Raw genomic sequence first — 19,428 nt, forward strand, 5'->3', positions numbered from 1 at the left:
GAGCAGCCGGCCTGGAAGTCATCTGAGTTACTGGCAGTGTTGACGTCATCTAGAGTTTAATATCGCCAGTAGTGTTGTGTTTTGGTATTGACCTCTCCTGATTCAGTGTCTGATTTAGCGTCCTAAAGTGGACTTATAGAATAAAACACACACAGAAACACAGAAACAGTGCATTCAGGTTCATAAGATGTTTATAAAATTCGAGAAAAATAAAATAAAAGGCAATATATATATAAATATTATCAGTAAGCTTTTATTAATATTGAAGTGGCAAAAGAGGCCTCAAACACACAATAAAAGGCAAGCTTCATCAATTGAGTATGCATCAATAACACCAAGAGCAATTCTTTCAATTCTTTCTTTTTAAATGACAACGTCTCTGTATAAACTAGACTCTGCTTATAGCTGTCGGTCAAGACAAAGGCAAAATACACATGGTGGCAAAAAAACTTATTTCTTTTTTCAAAGGGACTAATATCTTTCAAGTGTTATGATGTTCGATGTGCAAAACGATGCACGTGTTTTTATCAAAACAAATACCAAAAGGATATAATGGATGTACTGCATACTATTACAATACTTTTGGGATGTCACATGCCTGTAATTGTTTTATTTACCACTTGAAAGTGTGCATGGGACGCTGGTATAAACATGGAGATATAAGTGTGGTTATATGATATACACATACTTACTCTTCACGACGACACACACGCCTTTTCTCTGTTCTTCTTCCTGTTCTCTATCCCGCCCAGTGCTCTGAGGCAGCACTCTCCTTAATTGCATTCCCCCGCCCATTGATTATTTTAATGCTTCTCCATGCTCCACTATGGGCGTGCCTGCACCACATCAAGCACGCACACAGTCTCTGAGGACCAAAATGAAAGCCACATCCTTCTTCTGGAACCCTTTGTGCTTTCCTGATCAAAGGTGGCACTTATTGCCACTTTACTTCACTTTACTATCCAATTGTTGTAGCTTCCTCCAACTCTCAACACTCACCTTGTTGGTTTGCTTACAATCATGGTCAGACAGCTCTTTGCACCAGTATGGACATTCCTTCAACACATCAGAGGACGTACACAAGATTGCATCTCTGCAAATTCCCAATACTTGACTGTGTGTCGTCTCACAAAGAAGACATTCAGGATGACGCTGGCGTCTCCTCGTGTTACGTAGTCGGCCATTAAACTGTCCTCTTGCTCTTCAAACCACCTCTGGTCTGTGTGCCGGGGGCGTGCACGTGCACGTGCACCGTGATGAGCTGTGACCATGGCGACAGGGTGCAAGTTGGCGAGTACAGGACGTCCGGATGCAACACATGAAATCACGGCGAGTACACACCAACACATTCCAGTGAATGATGATGATCATGTTTGTGATGCATGCGTTGTAAAAAGATAGAAACGTCTCATTGATATCAGCTTTTAGTATTTCATTATAATATATAGCTGATATGTTAATGAGTGATCCAGAATCGGGCAGAGGTATCATAATCCACCATCTTTTAACCAAAGCCCAAAACATGTCGATAAAGGATCTGACTTTCAGCCGCGTCATGAAGAAGGTCAAACACGACGTCTTGAAGGGATCGTTCACAACAGTAACGTTTGCTGGTTATTGCTATGCTATCTGTGCATGTTTATAATTTGTCAGTGTTTTGATGTTCCCAATATAGTTTTTCAGACAGCACGTGTCTATTTTCAGTCATTTACATTATATTGATACATTTGGCACAGTGACTGAGTGATTGACAGTAAATAACCTTTATGCCATAGATATGTATTTCTTCAATAGGCCTCCCACTTTACCACTTACTTTTTCATTTTCTTTGTTTCACCCGAACATATTATATTACTAAAACCATCCAGCCAACAATTTGCCGTCACCATACCTATTAATGTGCATATCATACATGGCAAATATTAGATTATACATTACATCCTCAATAGCAAAGACTATTTATAACCTTTTTTAAATTTTATAGCCTCTCAATTGATCAAACCAACAACAAACGGACAATCGCCTTAACATAACCAGCGTGCAGCATGTTTCAAAAAGCTAGCTTTGTTTATGTTTTTCTTATTTGTGTGCTGAAGAGAAGAAAATATGAAAGTCATCCCGTGTTGGGTACAGTAAAAAGAGAAGAGAAAACAAATGTGATGTCATGGATTGTGATCACGTCTAGAAAGTTCCCGACGGCTCATAGTGTGTCCTTCTGATCCGACTCCGTTGCCCCCGCATCTCTGCCTCCACAGCCCCGTGGAGCTGACCCCTACTCGCTCTGGGCCTTCTTTAGATGGTCTGCCTCCACCCTGACCAGCTGACAGTCCTCGGTCACCTCCAACAGATCCTCCATCTCCGGGTCGTCTACGCTCACCAGCTCTCCTTCTTCCACCTCCACGTGCAGCCCCAGCCCGTTCTCCTCTCCGCCCGGCTGGCCCTCGTCCTCGGTCACCACCTCCACCTCCTCCATCTCCGTGCTCTGCAGCACCTCCACCTCCCCTTCTCGGATCTTCTTCACGTGGAAGGTGAAGGGGGGCACGCGGTACACGGTGGACTTGGAGCGAGCGTAGACGGTGTGGTCGGGAGAGAGGGACTTTGTGGCCTTCTCTTTGGAGCTCTTCATCTTCGCCCTGCGCTCAATGTTGGGGGTCATGCGGGTCCCCAGCTTGCCCATCTTCTTCCCCAGGCTGATCTTGGTTTTCTCCAGGTTGTCGCGGGTCCTTTGTCGTGTCTTCTCCAGATTGTCGCGGGTTTTCTGCCTGGTCTTCTCCAAATTCTCCTTTGTCTTCAATTTGGTCTTCTCCAAATTCTCCTTTGTCTTCAATTTGGTCTGCTCCATTTTCTCTTTGGAGAAGGCTTTCTTTATGTTGTCCACCTGCTGCTTGGTGGTGCGCTGGATCCGCTTAGTACGAGACTCTTCGATAATCTCCTCAATCTCCACCTCCGCATCTGAATTGAGATTGTCTGGGACTCCCTCTGGTCCCTCGGGTATCTGCTCAAGGCCCTCCACGGCTTGGCCTTCCACCACTGGCTCTGCTTCTTTGGTCTTCGGTGGCTTCGTTTTGTCCTGAGGGAGAAAAATAGTAGAAAAACAAAATACTATTAAGCCACAGAAGCATTGTGTTAAGGAAATGCAATGTGTGAATTCAATTGAATTATCTGACTGAAATGTAGATGGTTAGAATCGTTTACAAATTTATATTTACTTATTTATATATTTATATTTAAATTGATTAATATATTTATATTTAAATTGGTTCATATATTTATATTTAAATTGGTTTATATATTTATATTTACTCGTTTATATATTTATATTTAAATTGGTTTCCATATTTATATTTACTCGTTCATACATTTCTATTTAAATTAGTTTATATATTTATATTTAAATTGGTTTATATATTTATATTTACTCGTTTATAGATTTATATTTACTCGTTTATAGATTTATATTTAAATTGGTTTATAGATTTATATATTTGGTTATATATTTATATTTAAATTGGCAAAATATATATTTGAAAATACTCTGATTGCTCATAAGCACTTGAGAAAGTGAAGTTAATGGCCTTTGTATGAGAAATGAAATTGTAAATATGAGAACGATGCTTCACAGATTCATGATCTTCACATTGACTGCACACATTGTACTCCTTCTGGCTTGTGTAGAGTGCCATCTAGTGGTGCCCAACATATGTCAACAATCAAATGCCAACATGGCTGCATCCAGTGATTATATACTTCAAGTATTAATTTAATAACATTGTTTCGTTATTAAACCTTTATTTAAGCAGGTGAATCCCATTGAGATTAAACATCTCTTTTTCGAGGGCGACCTGGACAAGACAGGCAGCAACATATGAAACATATAGTAACAAACAAAACACACAGAACACAACAAAACACACAATAAAAAAATTGTCTGGTGTGGTCACACTATGAGGATTTAAATAAATAATCTGCATCTCCACAGTGATATTGAAACTTAAGCTACCAGGCTGCTGCATCTATAACCACAGGAGGGTTTCCTGCCACTTTAATATCATTTCTCTACAAATACTAAACTCACACACTTTCAATGTTGGGACTTCACAGCTTAATTTTCAATCAAATCTAACAGCAAACATATTTTATATATATAATATATTTAAAAAAAGGTTATGTATCATCCAATACATTATAGATGTCCTGGGTTCTATAATTTATGACGCTGCTTCTGCTTCACTGGACCGACTCGGTGGTTTGCAGCTTCAGTTTAGCTGTAGGATGTACGCAGCACAGCAGTGTATAGAGACCCACAATGCACTGGTGTCCCCTCGCACTTCAGCTGCCAATCATCAGCGCTGCAGAAACTGTATGTCCATGTTGTGTGTCGGCCTGGGAGCAGATATCCACACAAGGAGAAGCAGTATAGGCTCACAATGTTAACCCCTTGCAGAGGGATTAAAGATCCCCCCCTCAACAAACATGTACTCGTAGACGTGCTCGCGCTGAATTTGAGAAAATTAACAATATTTTCTCCTGCTCAGTTTTTTAGTCCTGACCTGGTGGTGAGATGAGGTCAAGAAATGTGTTTTTGGTCCGCCTGTTGCCACATTTAGACTGAATCTCCCACGGAAACAGCGGGGAGCAACACATGAGGAGGTGGCATTTGAGGGGTACTGGGGAGTGTGCAGAGGTATATTGGGACGCGTCTTGATTCGTCACTGTCGGTATCAGTGTGTTTTCAAGTAGACTAAAGGTTTGAAACGTCACACCTGAACCAGCAAATTGATACGCTGGGCTTCATAGAGGTATGTCACCGGTAACTTGAAATGTCTATATAATTGATATTTATATCAATGCACAACCTCTGAAAGACAAACACCTGTCAGGTCATGTGATCGGCACATCTCCCGGGGCATATTGCCATACGATCCCATCATAAAATGGCCATTGCCTGCTTATCTTGTGCCGTGTATGGTGTGGGCTCGGTCGACCTGCTCTGTATGGGGTTATTTTTGGCTGGCCTTTGCCTCCCTCTGGATTCAATCTATCGTTCTCTGGCTGCCGGCCAGCACAGCGTCCTACCGACACACACACACACACACACGCACACATAGATTCACACACAACAACGGCCTCTCCTGCATGGCAACAGATAAACACGGCGCTCTGTGGCCATGGCGACCACCTGCTCATGTGGTCTCTAGTGGGTGGTGAAGTTTAGCTCAATAAACAGCTGACATCTCGACCACAGTATACCAATACGAGTGTACGACAATTAAACTAACATATAAACTGCACCTGCTTGAAGACGCGCACAAAGAGCAGAGTGAGGCCGAGAAGCAATAAAACATTAGTGAGAGGCATTTCTCAATGAGCACATAACTCCCCCAAATATTTTTCCGGAAGGGGTAATTTGATAAGCAAAACTGGATTGGACAACCATTTGCTGAAATGTGAACAGAACTTCTTGAAATTTTAAAGATAAACCCACACAGTTAAAAGGTGTACTAGGAAAACAAAATCATTGAATAACTGTTTTAGAAGATGTTCAGGTGACCTCGCACAGCCCTGGGAAAAGTTGTTGACTGTGGAACGTTTGGTTGGCGGGTTCAAACTGAAAGCCAGAGTGTTGAGTTTACATATATATATTAGGGCTGTGAAACGATTAAAAATTTTAATCGGATTAATCACAGGTTTTTGTGGATTAATCATGATTAATCACATATTACCGATATTCTCGGTATATTTTGTGAGAACATAGAGATTTATGACAAAAGACGGATATATACATTTATACATTCTTCTATACAATGGTGCTGCAACTCAGCAGTTATTTAGCAGTTTCCTTCCATATGGAACATTAATACATCTTCATCCTAAACAGAATGTTTAACCCTCCTGTTACCTTTAGGGTCAATTTGACCCCATTCAATGTTTAATGTCGGTGTTCTTTTTCACTGTGTCAAACATATAAGAAATATCAACTTTTTTATATATTTAAAGGGCTATTTAGGTAGTCAACAAACAAACATAAAGTACCTCACACTTAAACTTGGGAAGCAATATTAATTCTAATAATTTTCTGGAGGTTTTAATTGCTGGGGTCAAATTGACCCCGAGGGTAAAATATGTTCGTAAATGTAAAGGTAACAGGAGGGTTAAACAGAACATTTTTCTCTTGTTCGTCAACCATTAACTCCACCATGATACAATCTAAAGGCCTCTAGTCTTCCTCTAGCAGCTGCTGAGGCAAACTGACTGTGTGGGTTTTCTTCATGAACTGGGCCGTGATGAAAGGGACGGCGGGGACACCGTTGCAAAGCTGAAACCTCACCGACACGGACACGGGGACAGGTTGACAAGTGACTTTGGCGCCAGACGGAGATCGATAAGTGTTAATGAAACGCGAAGAGACAGAAATGACATGCTGCTGTGGAGATACGATCAACAACAGACGTTTAGTTTAATAAAAGAACAAAGACGTGCTCTAGAGAACATGTCAGGGGGCGGGCCAATCTTTTTAATGTCATGCGATCTACCGACACTACGCCGCGATCGACTGGCAGGTCGCGATCGACGTGTTGAGACCCTGATCTAAAGTCGAAACAAGGTTTCCGGAGGTGAACCTGCAGAAGGATCATTACGATGAACAGACCGTCTGCATGAGAGCGGACAGAGTTCAGATTGAAGTGGTGTATTGGAAGCTCATTTTGCAAGTGACTTTTTTTTCGTCCCGACGACCAACAACAGACGGATTGGAAGCTCATTCTGCGCATGCGTTAAATGCGTAAAAAAAAAAATAACTAGTTAAACCTGTAATTGGATTAACTGAGTTAACGCGTTATTTTTCACAGCACTAATATATATATATATATATTTAATGTAGATTAAATAATATATATATATATATATCTTCTTTGTTCCTGCACTTATGTAAGACAACCTCTGTGTATAAATACACATACGAATACATATGCTCGAGTGTAAGTATTCATGCTGACACGTGTTCACCCACCCTCACACACAGATAGGCAGACACACTTTATTTTTTCCCGTGAAGTCAAACTGTGGACACTTTATTGTAAGAAGTTCTGACGCCTGAACACCAGATACACAGCAGTGCAAGGCATCGCAGGCCTGGGTCCAGACCCTTGGATCCAGGACCACCAAAAGGCCTCCTCCATTACTAAACCAAAGTAAAACAACTAAAACAAAGCATAATGTGACGGGTCGTCATTGATGAACCTGTCAAGATGTAATCTCGTGATCCGTGGATATTTCTTGCTATTACACACCGTTCCAGATGTATGGGCAATACGCTGATATCAGAATAGTTATTGGTCTAGCTCTACCGGTTGTATTTTAGTCAAATTATTTGAATGTCTAAATATATTTTATTAGACTTCTAAGGCTTGTGTGAACCCAAATGAATAAACAGAGGTTGCATGTTGGAGCAAACTGGACATTGTGATAACATCAGCAAACGCTGTTTGGGTTTCCCTGCCTGATTACAAAGAAGGGGCTTGAGGAAGAGGGAGGTCCATTAGTGCCTCTGCGTTACCTATCACTCTCCTCTCTCTTAGCAGCAATGGAAAAGTCGGCGCTGCGTGTGTGTATGTGTGTGTGTGTGTGTGTGTGTGTTTACTGACAGGTGCCAGGGGAATGGTAAGACCGAGTGTACGTGTGCTCTCCTCAACAAGAAGGAGGTCTGTTGCTAATGTGTAATTCCTCTTAAGAGTGGCTTGAATCATACCTCATGGAAAAGTTGGCGAGAAACGGGCCTCTCTCTCTCTCTCTCTCTCTCTCTTTCTCTGTGTGTGTGTGTGAGTGTTGAAAAGCCATCTGAGCCGTCTTTCAGAAAGAGACACAACAAGGGAAATGCAATTAAAACATCCCACTGTAGACTGAAGCTCTGCGGTGGTGAGCGGTGCCTCCTGCTTCGGTGAAAAGCAAATGTCTCATCCGGTTAGGGAAACATTTTTTTAATTCAAGGTGTTAACTTAACAACTGCAAAGCTTTTTCATTGTTTAAATATCATCATCAAAATGTTCTCTGTCTGACTCATACCGGGGCTCAGGGATAATTTAACTCCGGGCTGTTACCATGACGACAGAGCAAACAGTGCTTCAATCAGCACGCCACACAGACCACAGCAGCTGAAGCTGCATCGCCCTCTCTTGTCTCTCCAGCTGCTGTTAAAGACAAAAAATAATCCACCTGGTTCAATATTCCTGTTTAGTAATTTGAATATGTTGTCACCCTATATATAAATAAGACATATTGCCAGTTTAAAAAAAGAAAATCAATCAAACATCCACGCTATGAATTGCAAATTGGCTGCGTGGGTTCAGTTGAGATCAAAATGCATGTTATACATTAATGTAATCATGCATTATATTTCAAAACATAACTTCATAATCTAAAATCAATATTAAATCTAAAATAAATGTTCTGTATATTAGTATATTAATACAATAGGGATCCTAATCGTGACATGACTAGCATTTATCCAAAGAAATCCAAACAAGGAAAATACTCTATGACAAACATGATGACTTCCTTTTTAAAAATCAAGAGTATATATATATATTTAGATATATTTCCTTCTGAGTTGTTCGGTGGGCAGCACGATTGACTTTTGTTCACATTCACAATCCTGATCCACTTACATGCAACGCAGACTCCTAGCAACTTGCTCTCTTCTAGATAAACACACACACGCCATTCCTTGTGCGGGAGTGTGATGAAAGGCCGGTGAGTCACAGGAGCAGCTGTCACATCGTGTCCAATCGCTGCAGCTGTGCACTCAGCTTTCACAATGAGTGATACCACTGACCCGTTTGCCCCTGCATGATGGGGGGGGGCAAACTGAGAGATTGACATGAAACAGAGGTGCTGGTCGGTGTGTGAGAGAGCCCTGCAGAAAGAGGCCTGAATCGCAATGCGTTGATCCCTAAAGAGCGCTCTGCGGCTAAAATAAGGACGCTAATGTACTCCGGTCATTAATATTGATGCCTCCCACACTCTCCCAAATGAGGCGCACACAATTCACAGAGGACTGGTCCAGCAGCCTGCTACCCCAAGGCATTCTGGGAGTGACTCATAGGACTGAGGGCACAATGCAAATTCTGTTTCACAAGGCGCTCTTATACCTCTTAGAAAAACCCAGTGTCTTGTGGGTAATGGAAATATGAACAACCGATCCCACTCCGTCTTTTAGAGAAGAGAGGGGGCTCTGGAGACCACGGAGCCAACATGGCGATGTCATGCTCCAGTGCAGACCACAGGAAGGGAGTTCCTTGGTCTTTCTGCCATTTCACACACGGGGGGAAGCCCTTCTGCAGAGCTCGGCTCCCCACTGGAACAACAGGGTTAGGCCCATGCTACGATGGAAATGTATTCATCGTCTCTCTGCAAACTAGCCGCTACAGTGTTGGAATATATTCTATAACGATCCCTTTATATGTAATAGTGCCATCCACATCAAAAATAAAGCCTTAGTCAGCCAAATGTATCATCTCTTTAATTCTCACGTGTCATGCTTTGGAGGTTAAAGCCAGTTTAGGACTTTTTTTTAAATATATATATTTTTTCTCAGAATTTGGTGTTGTTTTGAGTTTGTACTGATGGATTGATGCACTTATTGTTAGTCGCTTTGGATACAATCGTCAGCTAAGTGACATGTAATGCAATATTTAGCACCTTTAATAGAAAGAAGGTGTTGCAATGATCCATTATTCACGTTTCCACTATTTTAGGATCATGTGACGTGTGAATCAAGCGAGGGCACGAATAAGCTGCCAGCATCAAGTCAGCGCTGGGCCCAGCTACAGGAAGCTATAACTGCTGAATTACATGAGGCCAAAATGACGAATAATGACAAATCCCTTTCTGGAAAATAAAACCTGGGGGTACGAGAGGGAAGGCAACCAGCCAATTACCCACAATGCTCTGGTTTGTCCTGTTGAGCTTTTGGTAGTGATACTGAATAATGCCACCGGGACATTGGACATAATCTAACATGAGCCACTGAGCTGTCTGAGCCCCTGCTTCACTACATGTCTTGTGGAATTTATCAAATATTAGCAGATATCCAAAACTCTGTGTGACTACTTTCCTACAAAATAGGGTATTTGCAGGAAAATAGGAAATATAATAGAATACTGCGGTGCACTGTTTCCCCTTCGTAGTTTGCCTTACAAGCTAATATCGTATTATGATTCCATTATTTAAACATAAATCCATGTTCATGCAACAACCTAATCCCAAGGGCAACCTGCACACGCTCGGTGACGATAACTCCCAGACTAGTGACAAGAACAGCGAGCTGCCACAGCAGCAGTGGGAAATACACCACCCGAGTGACCCGCCTGCTGCGCTGCATAGAGGAGGTCAGAGCACGCCAGCCTTCACACGCAACCTCTTATGTTACAGCAATAGCGGCTATATTAATAGTGAATTTATGGATGCTGCTTCAACAGCAACTTTTTATATTACGGCCACAATTCGCAGGTAAAGTTACATTTTTATTTGCAGAGGTTTTGATGTATCCGCCGCAAGTGCTGGTATTTATTATGGGACATATATTCAATAAATGGTGAGAAAGGAATAAGAAAAATACGCAAATTATTATTTTAAAGTAGCATTTAACGTGCAGTATGAAGTCATATTAAACACACATGCAAATTAATCCAAAATTATGCCCAACCATACACACATAAATATGTTCTAACTGATAATCAATCAGCCGGTGCTGCTGATTGATAACTTCAGACCACCTCGATGAAACAAGAGACCCGACACCTTTCCACTGCACTGCTGCCGGTTCAGCTATAATAAACAGCAACATACTGGAGCACTTTCCTTTAATAAACCAACTCAGACCATCTGGCCAATGCTTTATTTTGTCTTTGGCCTTGTAGGTGAAGGGTGTGTCTACACATCTTGGAATAAACAAGCTTCCACCGAGTTGTGATGAGGAGGTATGAGGACACATTTCTGTGAGGCGGCCGAGACCTGCTGCCTAGACCCCGGCCAAGACCCCTCGACTACAACAGTGGAGGGGTCTTGGTGTAACATGTCTGCTACCAAGGGACAGGGGATGTTGTGTGAGACAGTGAGGTAGCCGGGGCTACACACACACACACACACACACACATCTGGACTGCATTAAAGTGTAATGTTTGCCCGGATATGGATTTAAAAATATGTTTGGGGTTGTATTAAAACAGAAAGAAATGTGTCCGTAAATAACTCAACCACTACGTGTAGACATGGGTTGGAATAGCAGGGATCGTCTTTCTGCTGCACCAACTGTGCGGTATATCCTAATGACGAGGCCAGAGGAAACACTAGCAGCAAATACACCTCCTATAGGAGAGACACTCGCACACAGCGCAGTGTGATACCATCTGAGAGCACATGTATATTGTGTGAGTATATCAAGTTAAACGTCCACCCTAAGGCCTCACTGAGAGTGTGAGTAACACGGTCCACCTCTTCAACAAGCTTTACATTCTCTAAAGTACCAAATCAGCTTGAAAATACGTCTTTACGTAAATGAAGAAAACAACAAATAAGGTGACCGACAGCAGAGGATGCCGGCCGGTACACTCCTGTTTTCAACTTATGACATCAAAGACCAAATTTAAATGTTCTTGAACTTCACAGAGTATAAAAGAATTACGAGCCAAATGGAAAAGTATTGTTTCTGCTTATGGTCGAACTCTTTTCCCTGTGGCGCAGTTAATGTGTGTGTGTGAGAGAGAGAGAGAGAGAGTTACAACATTTGGCCAAACATGCCAAGAGAAACAGAGCCCTGGCTTTGAGACGTTTTTTGTCACTGCTAAAGCAAAGCGGTTGAGAGGAAGAGATAAACAGGATTATTAAAAGCTGGACTTTAGAGACATATTTGAACATTTGGGTAAATGTGCTAACCGCTATCTGCGCTTAGCTTAACACCGCGTATACCTCATTGGTTTATTCTGAACAAAAGAAAGTGTAAAAACGGGGGGGTCATCGGGTGCATCGACTTCCTTACGTGATGAATTCTGACAAATAAATAGCCTGTCAACGACAAACAGGACATGGCGTGTTGATTAGAGGTAATGAGGTTCACTGAGAGATGCTCCCGGGCAGACGTTGCTCCTTTTGGGCTCGCTGTTTCCAGAGTTTGTATATTGTATTGTATAGAGATATTTATCGTACAGACATGAGAGTAGTTTCAATAAAAACATCAAAGTATCAGAACGACATCTCGAAGGCTCCTGTTGATGAGATCTTCGGGGTGTCGTCAGGGTCTAAGTCACGCCGAGACAATACTGTATCTCATTAGTGTTCAACCTGAACCTCGTGCACTGGAGCTGCAAACCGGCTCGACTCGGCAGCTGACATGCAGCAGTGAAATGTGGAGCCCGCCAGATATCTTTCCACTCGAGGAGGGCAGCGGCACAAAGGGAACGAGAGAGGAGAGAGACCCGAAGAGAGCACAACAATTACTGAATGAGCTCGGCGCTGTATTAGACGTCTGAGTTGGAGTAGAAGATGATAGCGGGAGAGGAACTGAGGAAGAGGTAAGGGAACACGTGGGAATGTTGGCAGGAGAGGCTCAGAGATGCCAGCGGGATGAATCACAAGCCAACTTAAGAGCTGCTGGTCAAGTGCTCTCTGGTTGAGTTGTTGCTCTTGCCTCCAAGTGGTTGCCAAGCGCTTCAAAACTACTCTCTCTCTGTCATGAGATCCAATTTATGCCTGGAAACAAATATTCAGAAATCTGAAGTGGCCCAAAAAAAAAACCTTGGCTGGAAACACTTAGTCTGAAGTAAGTGGAATAGAGATATTACACAGCGGGGGGCAGGGCTGTGTCTGGGGGCATGTTGGCCGCGAGCTGAGCTGTGGAATGAGCCGACTGTAACTGAGAGGTGGTCCGTGATAGAGTCGACCACATGGCCATCGCAGCCAGACACACCCTGAGTCCAGACGCACTACTGTACCGTCTCACACTGACGGACGTATCGCATTGCACACGCTGGTATTAATCCACATCAGCATAATGATGTGCATTATGAAGCACACGCCATCTGATAGGCCAAGTTTGAAGTGTCTAATAAAAGCACGACATTCGCCCTCATCAAACGATCTATAAAGAGCAGTCGCATCAGGACTCGCATCACATGGAAACCATGTTGGTGTCCTTAGAATCGTGACATTTAAAGGCGAACTCTGTCAATTGTACACATCAAAGTCTGCTTCCAGGGTTTGGAAAGTAAATCTGCAAATGTGTGATACGTCGTGAGGGAGCCGCCTGAAACCTGACAGACGGACTTGAGTGGGCGTCGGTTGGGGCTGAAGACTACAAATCTTAAAATAAAATAAAAGGTCGAGGGGCGGAGCTCCACATCTCTGCTTAAGGCTAACGGCTCGAAGTTCCACTAGCTGCTACTCGCGTAACACACATGTTTCTCACCTAACCGTCGGTGGGCGAGTTGCATTGTGGGACATGTTTTAAGAAGGAAGAAGATTTTTTGTGCATGTTTTTTGATAATTTTTCTTCAACTGTACATCGCGAGTCAGAAGATATCGTCGGCTACATTGGTAAATCGTGAAAGTAATCTCTTAAATGTCATGACAAATAAAATATTGATTCAAATGCAATGCTTAAACAATAACAATGACGTTTCTGTTTTGCTACACAACTTTTATAGTATTTATTTTTCTTTTAAAATAATTTGCTGACTCCACTGATGGCAGAGCACTGACTGGTTTCCAGGGAATAGTTGCGTCATCTCTTATGAACTGGTTCACTTTGAGTCAAAAGAGAGCTAATGTTCAACAGGCACACGTTTGCTCCGTCCTCAATGAAGAGAATCAGCATGCAGCCTGTCCCATCATCCAAGGGATGGCTCTTTATCCATAGAGAGTGGGGTGGGACTACTGTCCCACAGCAGGAGGACACCCTCCTCCATATCAGTCTCCAACCGGGACACATGGGGGGCTCAGCTGAGATGAAGCTCGGGTCGTGTGAGGTTTTTAACCAGCAACAGCTCCAGTTGGCTGAAGCCAAGGCAGTTTCTGGACATATTTTAATCTGTCTGAGGATGAGCAGGAGGCTTAACGATTGGTCCAGGGCTTTACCTCTAGGGCAGCTGTCTGGTTTCTCCCATCAGGCAGCTGAGAAAATGGAAAATTCCGACTACAACTACACCTTTTTCCATAATTCACTCCATCTTTTGGTCATTTTTCAAAAAGTGTGTAACACAGGCGAACAGCTTTTGGACAAGCACAACTTTATGATTGGTGGAAAAACTATTTAATACAATATTTCTACAGAAACACAGTATAATCTCTCAACAGCTTGTTTCTTGCTTCATTTTCTGACAGATATTGCTGAAAGGAAATTGCTGAAGCACAACAGGATCTTAGACTCAAAGGCTTTGAAGTAACAAAGTTAAAAAGCCAGGCGATATGAGTGGAACAAGAAATCCACTTGGGATCGTTGAGAAATGGAAAGACAATTGTTCTATAAAGGACAGCATTATTATAAGCAAAAATCAGAGCAATGAAACATAGGGTTGGTGAAGGCAGGCCCCATTACATCACTGACCAGCTGTGACCCACAGAGCTCTGATGACAGAATGCTTATGCCGTGTGCAGTGGAGAGACCCTTAGCTGCTGCAAGGTCACTTTCTATGAGGGTTTGATATTTTAAAATGCCACAAAGATGTGGCCTAATGGGGAAGGAAATGTGCCCCTCACTTTTACATTAAAAATTATAAAGCCCCAACATGAAGGATCACAATTGTGTTTATTCTAAATATATTTTAATACCGAAATGGGCCAATCTGCACAATGAGTACTTTTACTTTTGTCATTTTAAGTATATTTTGATGCTAATATTTCTTTACTTTTACTTAAAGCTACTACAAGAAACTTTCATTTTGTGTTGATTTTGGCGGTCCCTGTGGACAAAAGTGCAAGACATTAACCAATCTTCTTGCTCATGCTCTTGTTTACTTATCTAGTATGTATCTTGTTTACTTATCTAGTAGCTGGTATCTGATTTTTGAAATTTCCCCACTGTGAGACGAATAAAGGAATATCATATCATCATCATCATCAGCATAGGTCATATAAGGTCATCGGTATTAAAATGAGACCGTTCAAAACTAGTTAAAAGTTCCTCAAATTAACTTAAAGCAAAATTCTGATGTATACATTTTAATTGTAAAATAGTGTTTTTACACTGTAGTACCTTTACTTAAGTAAACGATCAGAATACTCCTGCTGATATGCAATGTACTGTACATGTGGAAGAAATGTAATCCTGACCACACCCTGCCGTGGCCAGGGGAGCCTGCGTGCCATCACCATTGCAGGTTTAATTATAAAGCATCAGTGTCAAAGTATTTCCAGGCTAAACATCCCGAAGCATGCGGCTATTCGCAGACTGCAGAGAATAATGCTAAATGGACTGCACTCGCTTTCCTAATCTTCTGACTGCTCAAAGCGCCTCGACGCTACATGTCATCATTCATCCATTCACACCCATGAATGCTACGGGAGCAAGTCGGGGTTAAGTGCCTTGCCCAAGGACACATTAGCATGGACTAGCGGAGCCGGGGGTCGAGCCACTGATCCTCTGATGGAAGGAAGTTGCTGCTCTGCCACTGAGCCGCAGACGCCCTGTAATAACACTGCAGGTACAGTTAAGGCTGGTATCTGTTTCACAAAGCAGGTGACGGTAACGCTGCGGACGTGATACACTTGTCTCACTCAAATCCTGGCCTCACTCGACATTGACACTGCGGAATGGGCCCCACACACCTTGGTTTTACAATACGTGTGAGGACACTGCGCTTGCTTCCCATTCTTACACATTAACACACAAACGGTGGAAAGTGGTGAAATTGTTGTTGATTTGCAATGCTGCCAATATTATCTGACAAGCACATGTCATGTTAGACACACTGGACACGGTGCAGCCGTCGTTTGGCCAAAAATAGATCGCTGCAGCTTGGAACGTGGTCACAGATCCTGCAGCAGCTTTGAAACATGACTGTGACCAGTTTAGACAACGAGAAGAGCGTCGAGGTTTGGATAACGGCAACAGGAAATGACTTCAGAATGAAAAACAGTCAAAGCCTGAGCTTTGCAAAAATAGTGCCGGCTCCACGAATTCCACATCGGCTGACCTTTTATGCACAGTGTCCTGCACCGACAATCGCACACAGGCAGTGAAAGGGGTTCACAGTAGCCAACGCAGTGTCACTCACGGCAGGAGGCACCTGCTTTGCAGAGTAATTTATCAAGGACTAGTGTCTATGATTGGATTTCTGCAACATGCCACGAGTGTAACCCGCTCCCATAGTGTGCATCCCGGGAGGGGCAGGTGAAAAAGGTTGGCCTGCCACTACGGATCATGAAGTGAACTCTATTCACGGGAGGTTTGCAGCTCTCAGATCCGCTGCTGCGGATGTTTTTAGAGAACACATTCTCCCTTTTCCCGTGTGCACATTGTCTGAACTTCCTCCAGATGGAAGGCAAGATGAGATGCTCACCTTGTCTCAGATGCATAGCGTGGCATCCTTCATTCATATTGTTTTGTACTTAATGATTTCGAGATATCCATGGTCCCAAGCTCCGATATTAGAGTGAAGGTTTTTGCACCGTAGATGCCCGCATGTCAGAGCGTCCCACTTTTGAGAAATCGTAATCATAAAAACTAAATCCTCGTCTTCCATGCGAGCGCTCTGCCAACTATCTGTCCTCCGAGCACTCCGATGTGGGGCGTTCCCTCTTAAGTAGGCCTCCATGCCGTAGTTCATAGGCCTTTTCATTTACACCCGCTTGTCTTTATATAGTTTATTTGGGGAATCATGAAGTCCCGGAGAAGGAGAGCTCGCAATCGGCCTTCGTTTTTTTCTCCCATGGAAGCTACTCGTATTCCCTGACAGGAGCGAGAAGGAATCCGCCTCTCACCGAGCGTAAATACAAACTACACGACGGCTTCCAGATAGTGTCTGATTCTCCGTAAACATTACAGCTCATTTGTGTTTGAGGGAAAAAGTGATTCAGACGTTTACGTCACGGAAACCAGAGCCAGAGTGTTGGCCAGCATCCTCCAACCTGAGAAACTACAGAACACTCATTCCACTGCGCGAGGTCCACTGAAGCCACAGTGTGACTCTACCTCTCTCTCTACCTCTCTCTCTCTCTGGTGAGATGGTGTCAAATGATTGGTTTGATAGATTTTCAGTTGCATTTTCACACTGCGTCCCCTCACGACTTTCCTTTGCGGTGTGGGGAATGCGACACACCCCCTGTTAACTTGCACTCTGAGTGTGATCGTAACATCCACATGTCACGCAATGCCGCCACATTCTCAAACAAAGATGGTTTGCTATGACTTAGTCCACCATGGGATGAAAATTGCAAAAGAACAAGCTCTCTCACACACACACACACACCATGCCGCTGTCAGTGTTCACCTGGAAGATGAGGACTTTGATGTTGCGTCTCTTGAGCAGCTCGTTCTCGTTGCTCTCCAGCTTCTTGATCTGGCCCGCCTGCTTCTCCAGGCTGCTGCGCACCGTCTTCACGTTGACGCTGATCTTGCGTATCTTGTCCAGCATTTTGTTGACAGTGTTGGCCGTGCCCAGGTGGTTCTTGGACAACTTAGCCAGCTCCCCGTGGATGATTGACACGGACTTCTCCATGGACTCCTGCCGGGCCTCGAGCCCATTCTGGGTCTGTTGGATCTGGTCGACCACCCCGATGATCTTGTCCAGCAGAGACAGGACCATGACCCCGTTCATCTGCGCTTCACTCTTGCCTCCGGGGCCGGTGGCCAGCACCGGGTCCACCTCCTCAGCGGGCTCGTCGTCATCTACTGCCGGCTCCGTGGCAGCACCCACCAGAGCTACCTCGTCATCATCATAGGGCACTTCTTCTAAAGCTATGTGCTCCTTCTTGACACCTGTGCTCGCCATGGCTGTCGGCTCCAAATACAAACTGGCTGCACACCCACGACAGTTAAAAATACACGACTGAAGAACAACTCGCAGGAGCCACGCTGCACAGCACCCAGTCCCCGATTCTCTTTCTTTTTGTCTCTCCCGGAAAAATGTCTCGCCACCTTCTTTTCCTCTGCCTAGTCTACTTTACGTTCACACTTTCACTTCACCCTCAGTCTCACGCTCTCAGCCTTCTCAGTCTCTCTCTGCCTCTGCTCTGGGATGCCAGCCAGCCAAGGGGAGTAGGGCCTCTCACAGCTGAGGCACGTGTGCCTTGACTCAAATGCCTCTGCTCCCTGTAAAACCACCCAGTCAAAGGTTTTCCCTTCTTCCACCCGGTCCCCGCCCCCAGCTTCCCCTGCAGACGGGGCTCCGCCCAATTTTTCCCCAAGCTAAGGGGAGCATATCTCAACCAGACTCCACCTCGTGTAGGCTTTGTTTATAGCCGCGCGAGACTCTAAATGCGACCCACACACACAATATGTCACCATAAAAGCTGAGACTCCACAGCAACGACATACGTCTCATCACGTGAGAGCCAAAACGCACTGAACTAGCAGCCGGAGATGAGAAGGAAAAAAACCTGGTGATCAAAACTTGTGTTCATGGCATATCAACAGTGCTCATCCCTACGACATTGTATATGGATCATGCCTGAGTTGATTCTAGTCGTATGTTTTCATCTGCATCGGATGAACACCTCCAACTTCCACTAGCATCGAACTTCTGCTTTATATATACACGATCTATGTCTCCATCTGGTGGATGAATCAGGTCCCTGCACTCATTATGAAGGCATTGAGCTTGCACCTGCACATGAGCTTTCTTGAAATGGGAACATGTCTAAACGTCTGACTGATGGATTTTTTAAAACAATGCCACTAAGAGGGAATTGATACCAATAGCGAATTGCTTCACTTCTCTAAGTGACATAATGGTCAATTCTGCTGTTCTACTGGTCTAATTAACATATAAAGAGTTTAAATGAACGATGTACTGGAGCTTAGCCTGGCACCTTAAACACACAGCTTAATCTAAACATGTTTAAATACAATGAGCAGCAAGAGGGGCTGTACAACAGCTTCACCTTCTATTTAAAATGCACCCTTTTTTATGAGAGTTTTGAACTTGAGCTTTAGGACAAAGTCCAAAATAAATGTGGCTGTGACTGTTCCAGCACCGATATCCTTCTCCGACAGCAATGTAATGCAGCTGTCCACTGCAACCCAACAGGGAACATCTCCAGAATGTGTGTGGGCAATCAGGCTCTTGTGAGGAAGAGGAGCAGAGGGGTGACCAACACTCTACATACCATTTCACAAACCAACACCCATCTTTAATGCACGTTACCGCACAGGCTGTACTGTAAAGTGGCAAAGAACACACGAGAACACAATGCTGGGTATCTACTTCATCAGACTGC

At 43.6% G+C, this 19,428-nt stretch overlaps 1 protein-coding gene across 1 annotated transcript; it reads right to left on the reverse strand.

Annotated features, from left to right (window-relative positions):
- Positions 1-173: 173 nt before the first annotated feature.
- cavin1a (caveolae associated protein 1a) lies at positions 174-18,298 on the reverse strand. Its single transcript, XM_056406489.1, has 2 exons — positions 17,481-18,298; positions 174-3,070 (listed from the first exon to the last, which is right to left on the reverse strand). The coding sequence occupies exons 1-2, from the start codon at positions 17,979-17,981 to the stop codon at positions 2,273-2,275; spliced, it is 1,299 nt and encodes a 432-aa protein (XP_056262464.1). The 5' UTR covers positions 17,982-18,298; the 3' UTR covers positions 174-2,272.
- Between the last annotated feature and the right edge of the window lie 1,130 nt (positions 18,299-19,428).

Source organism: Pseudoliparis swirei, chromosome 23 (assembly GCF_029220125.1).
Source record: "Pseudoliparis swirei isolate HS2019 ecotype Mariana Trench chromosome 23, NWPU_hadal_v1, whole genome shotgun sequence".
Lineage (NCBI taxonomy): Eukaryota > Metazoa > Chordata > Actinopteri > Perciformes > Liparidae > Pseudoliparis > Pseudoliparis swirei.

Coding starts and splice junctions, on each gene's coding strand:
- cavin1a (XM_056406489.1), bottom strand. CDS start 17,981: ATGGCGAGCACAGGTGTCAAGAAGGAGCACATAGCTTTAGAAGAAGTG. Junction 3,071..17,480: donor TCAAAGTCCTCATCTTCCAG/GTGAACACTGAC, acceptor TTTCTCCCTCAG/GACAAAACGAAGCCACCGAA.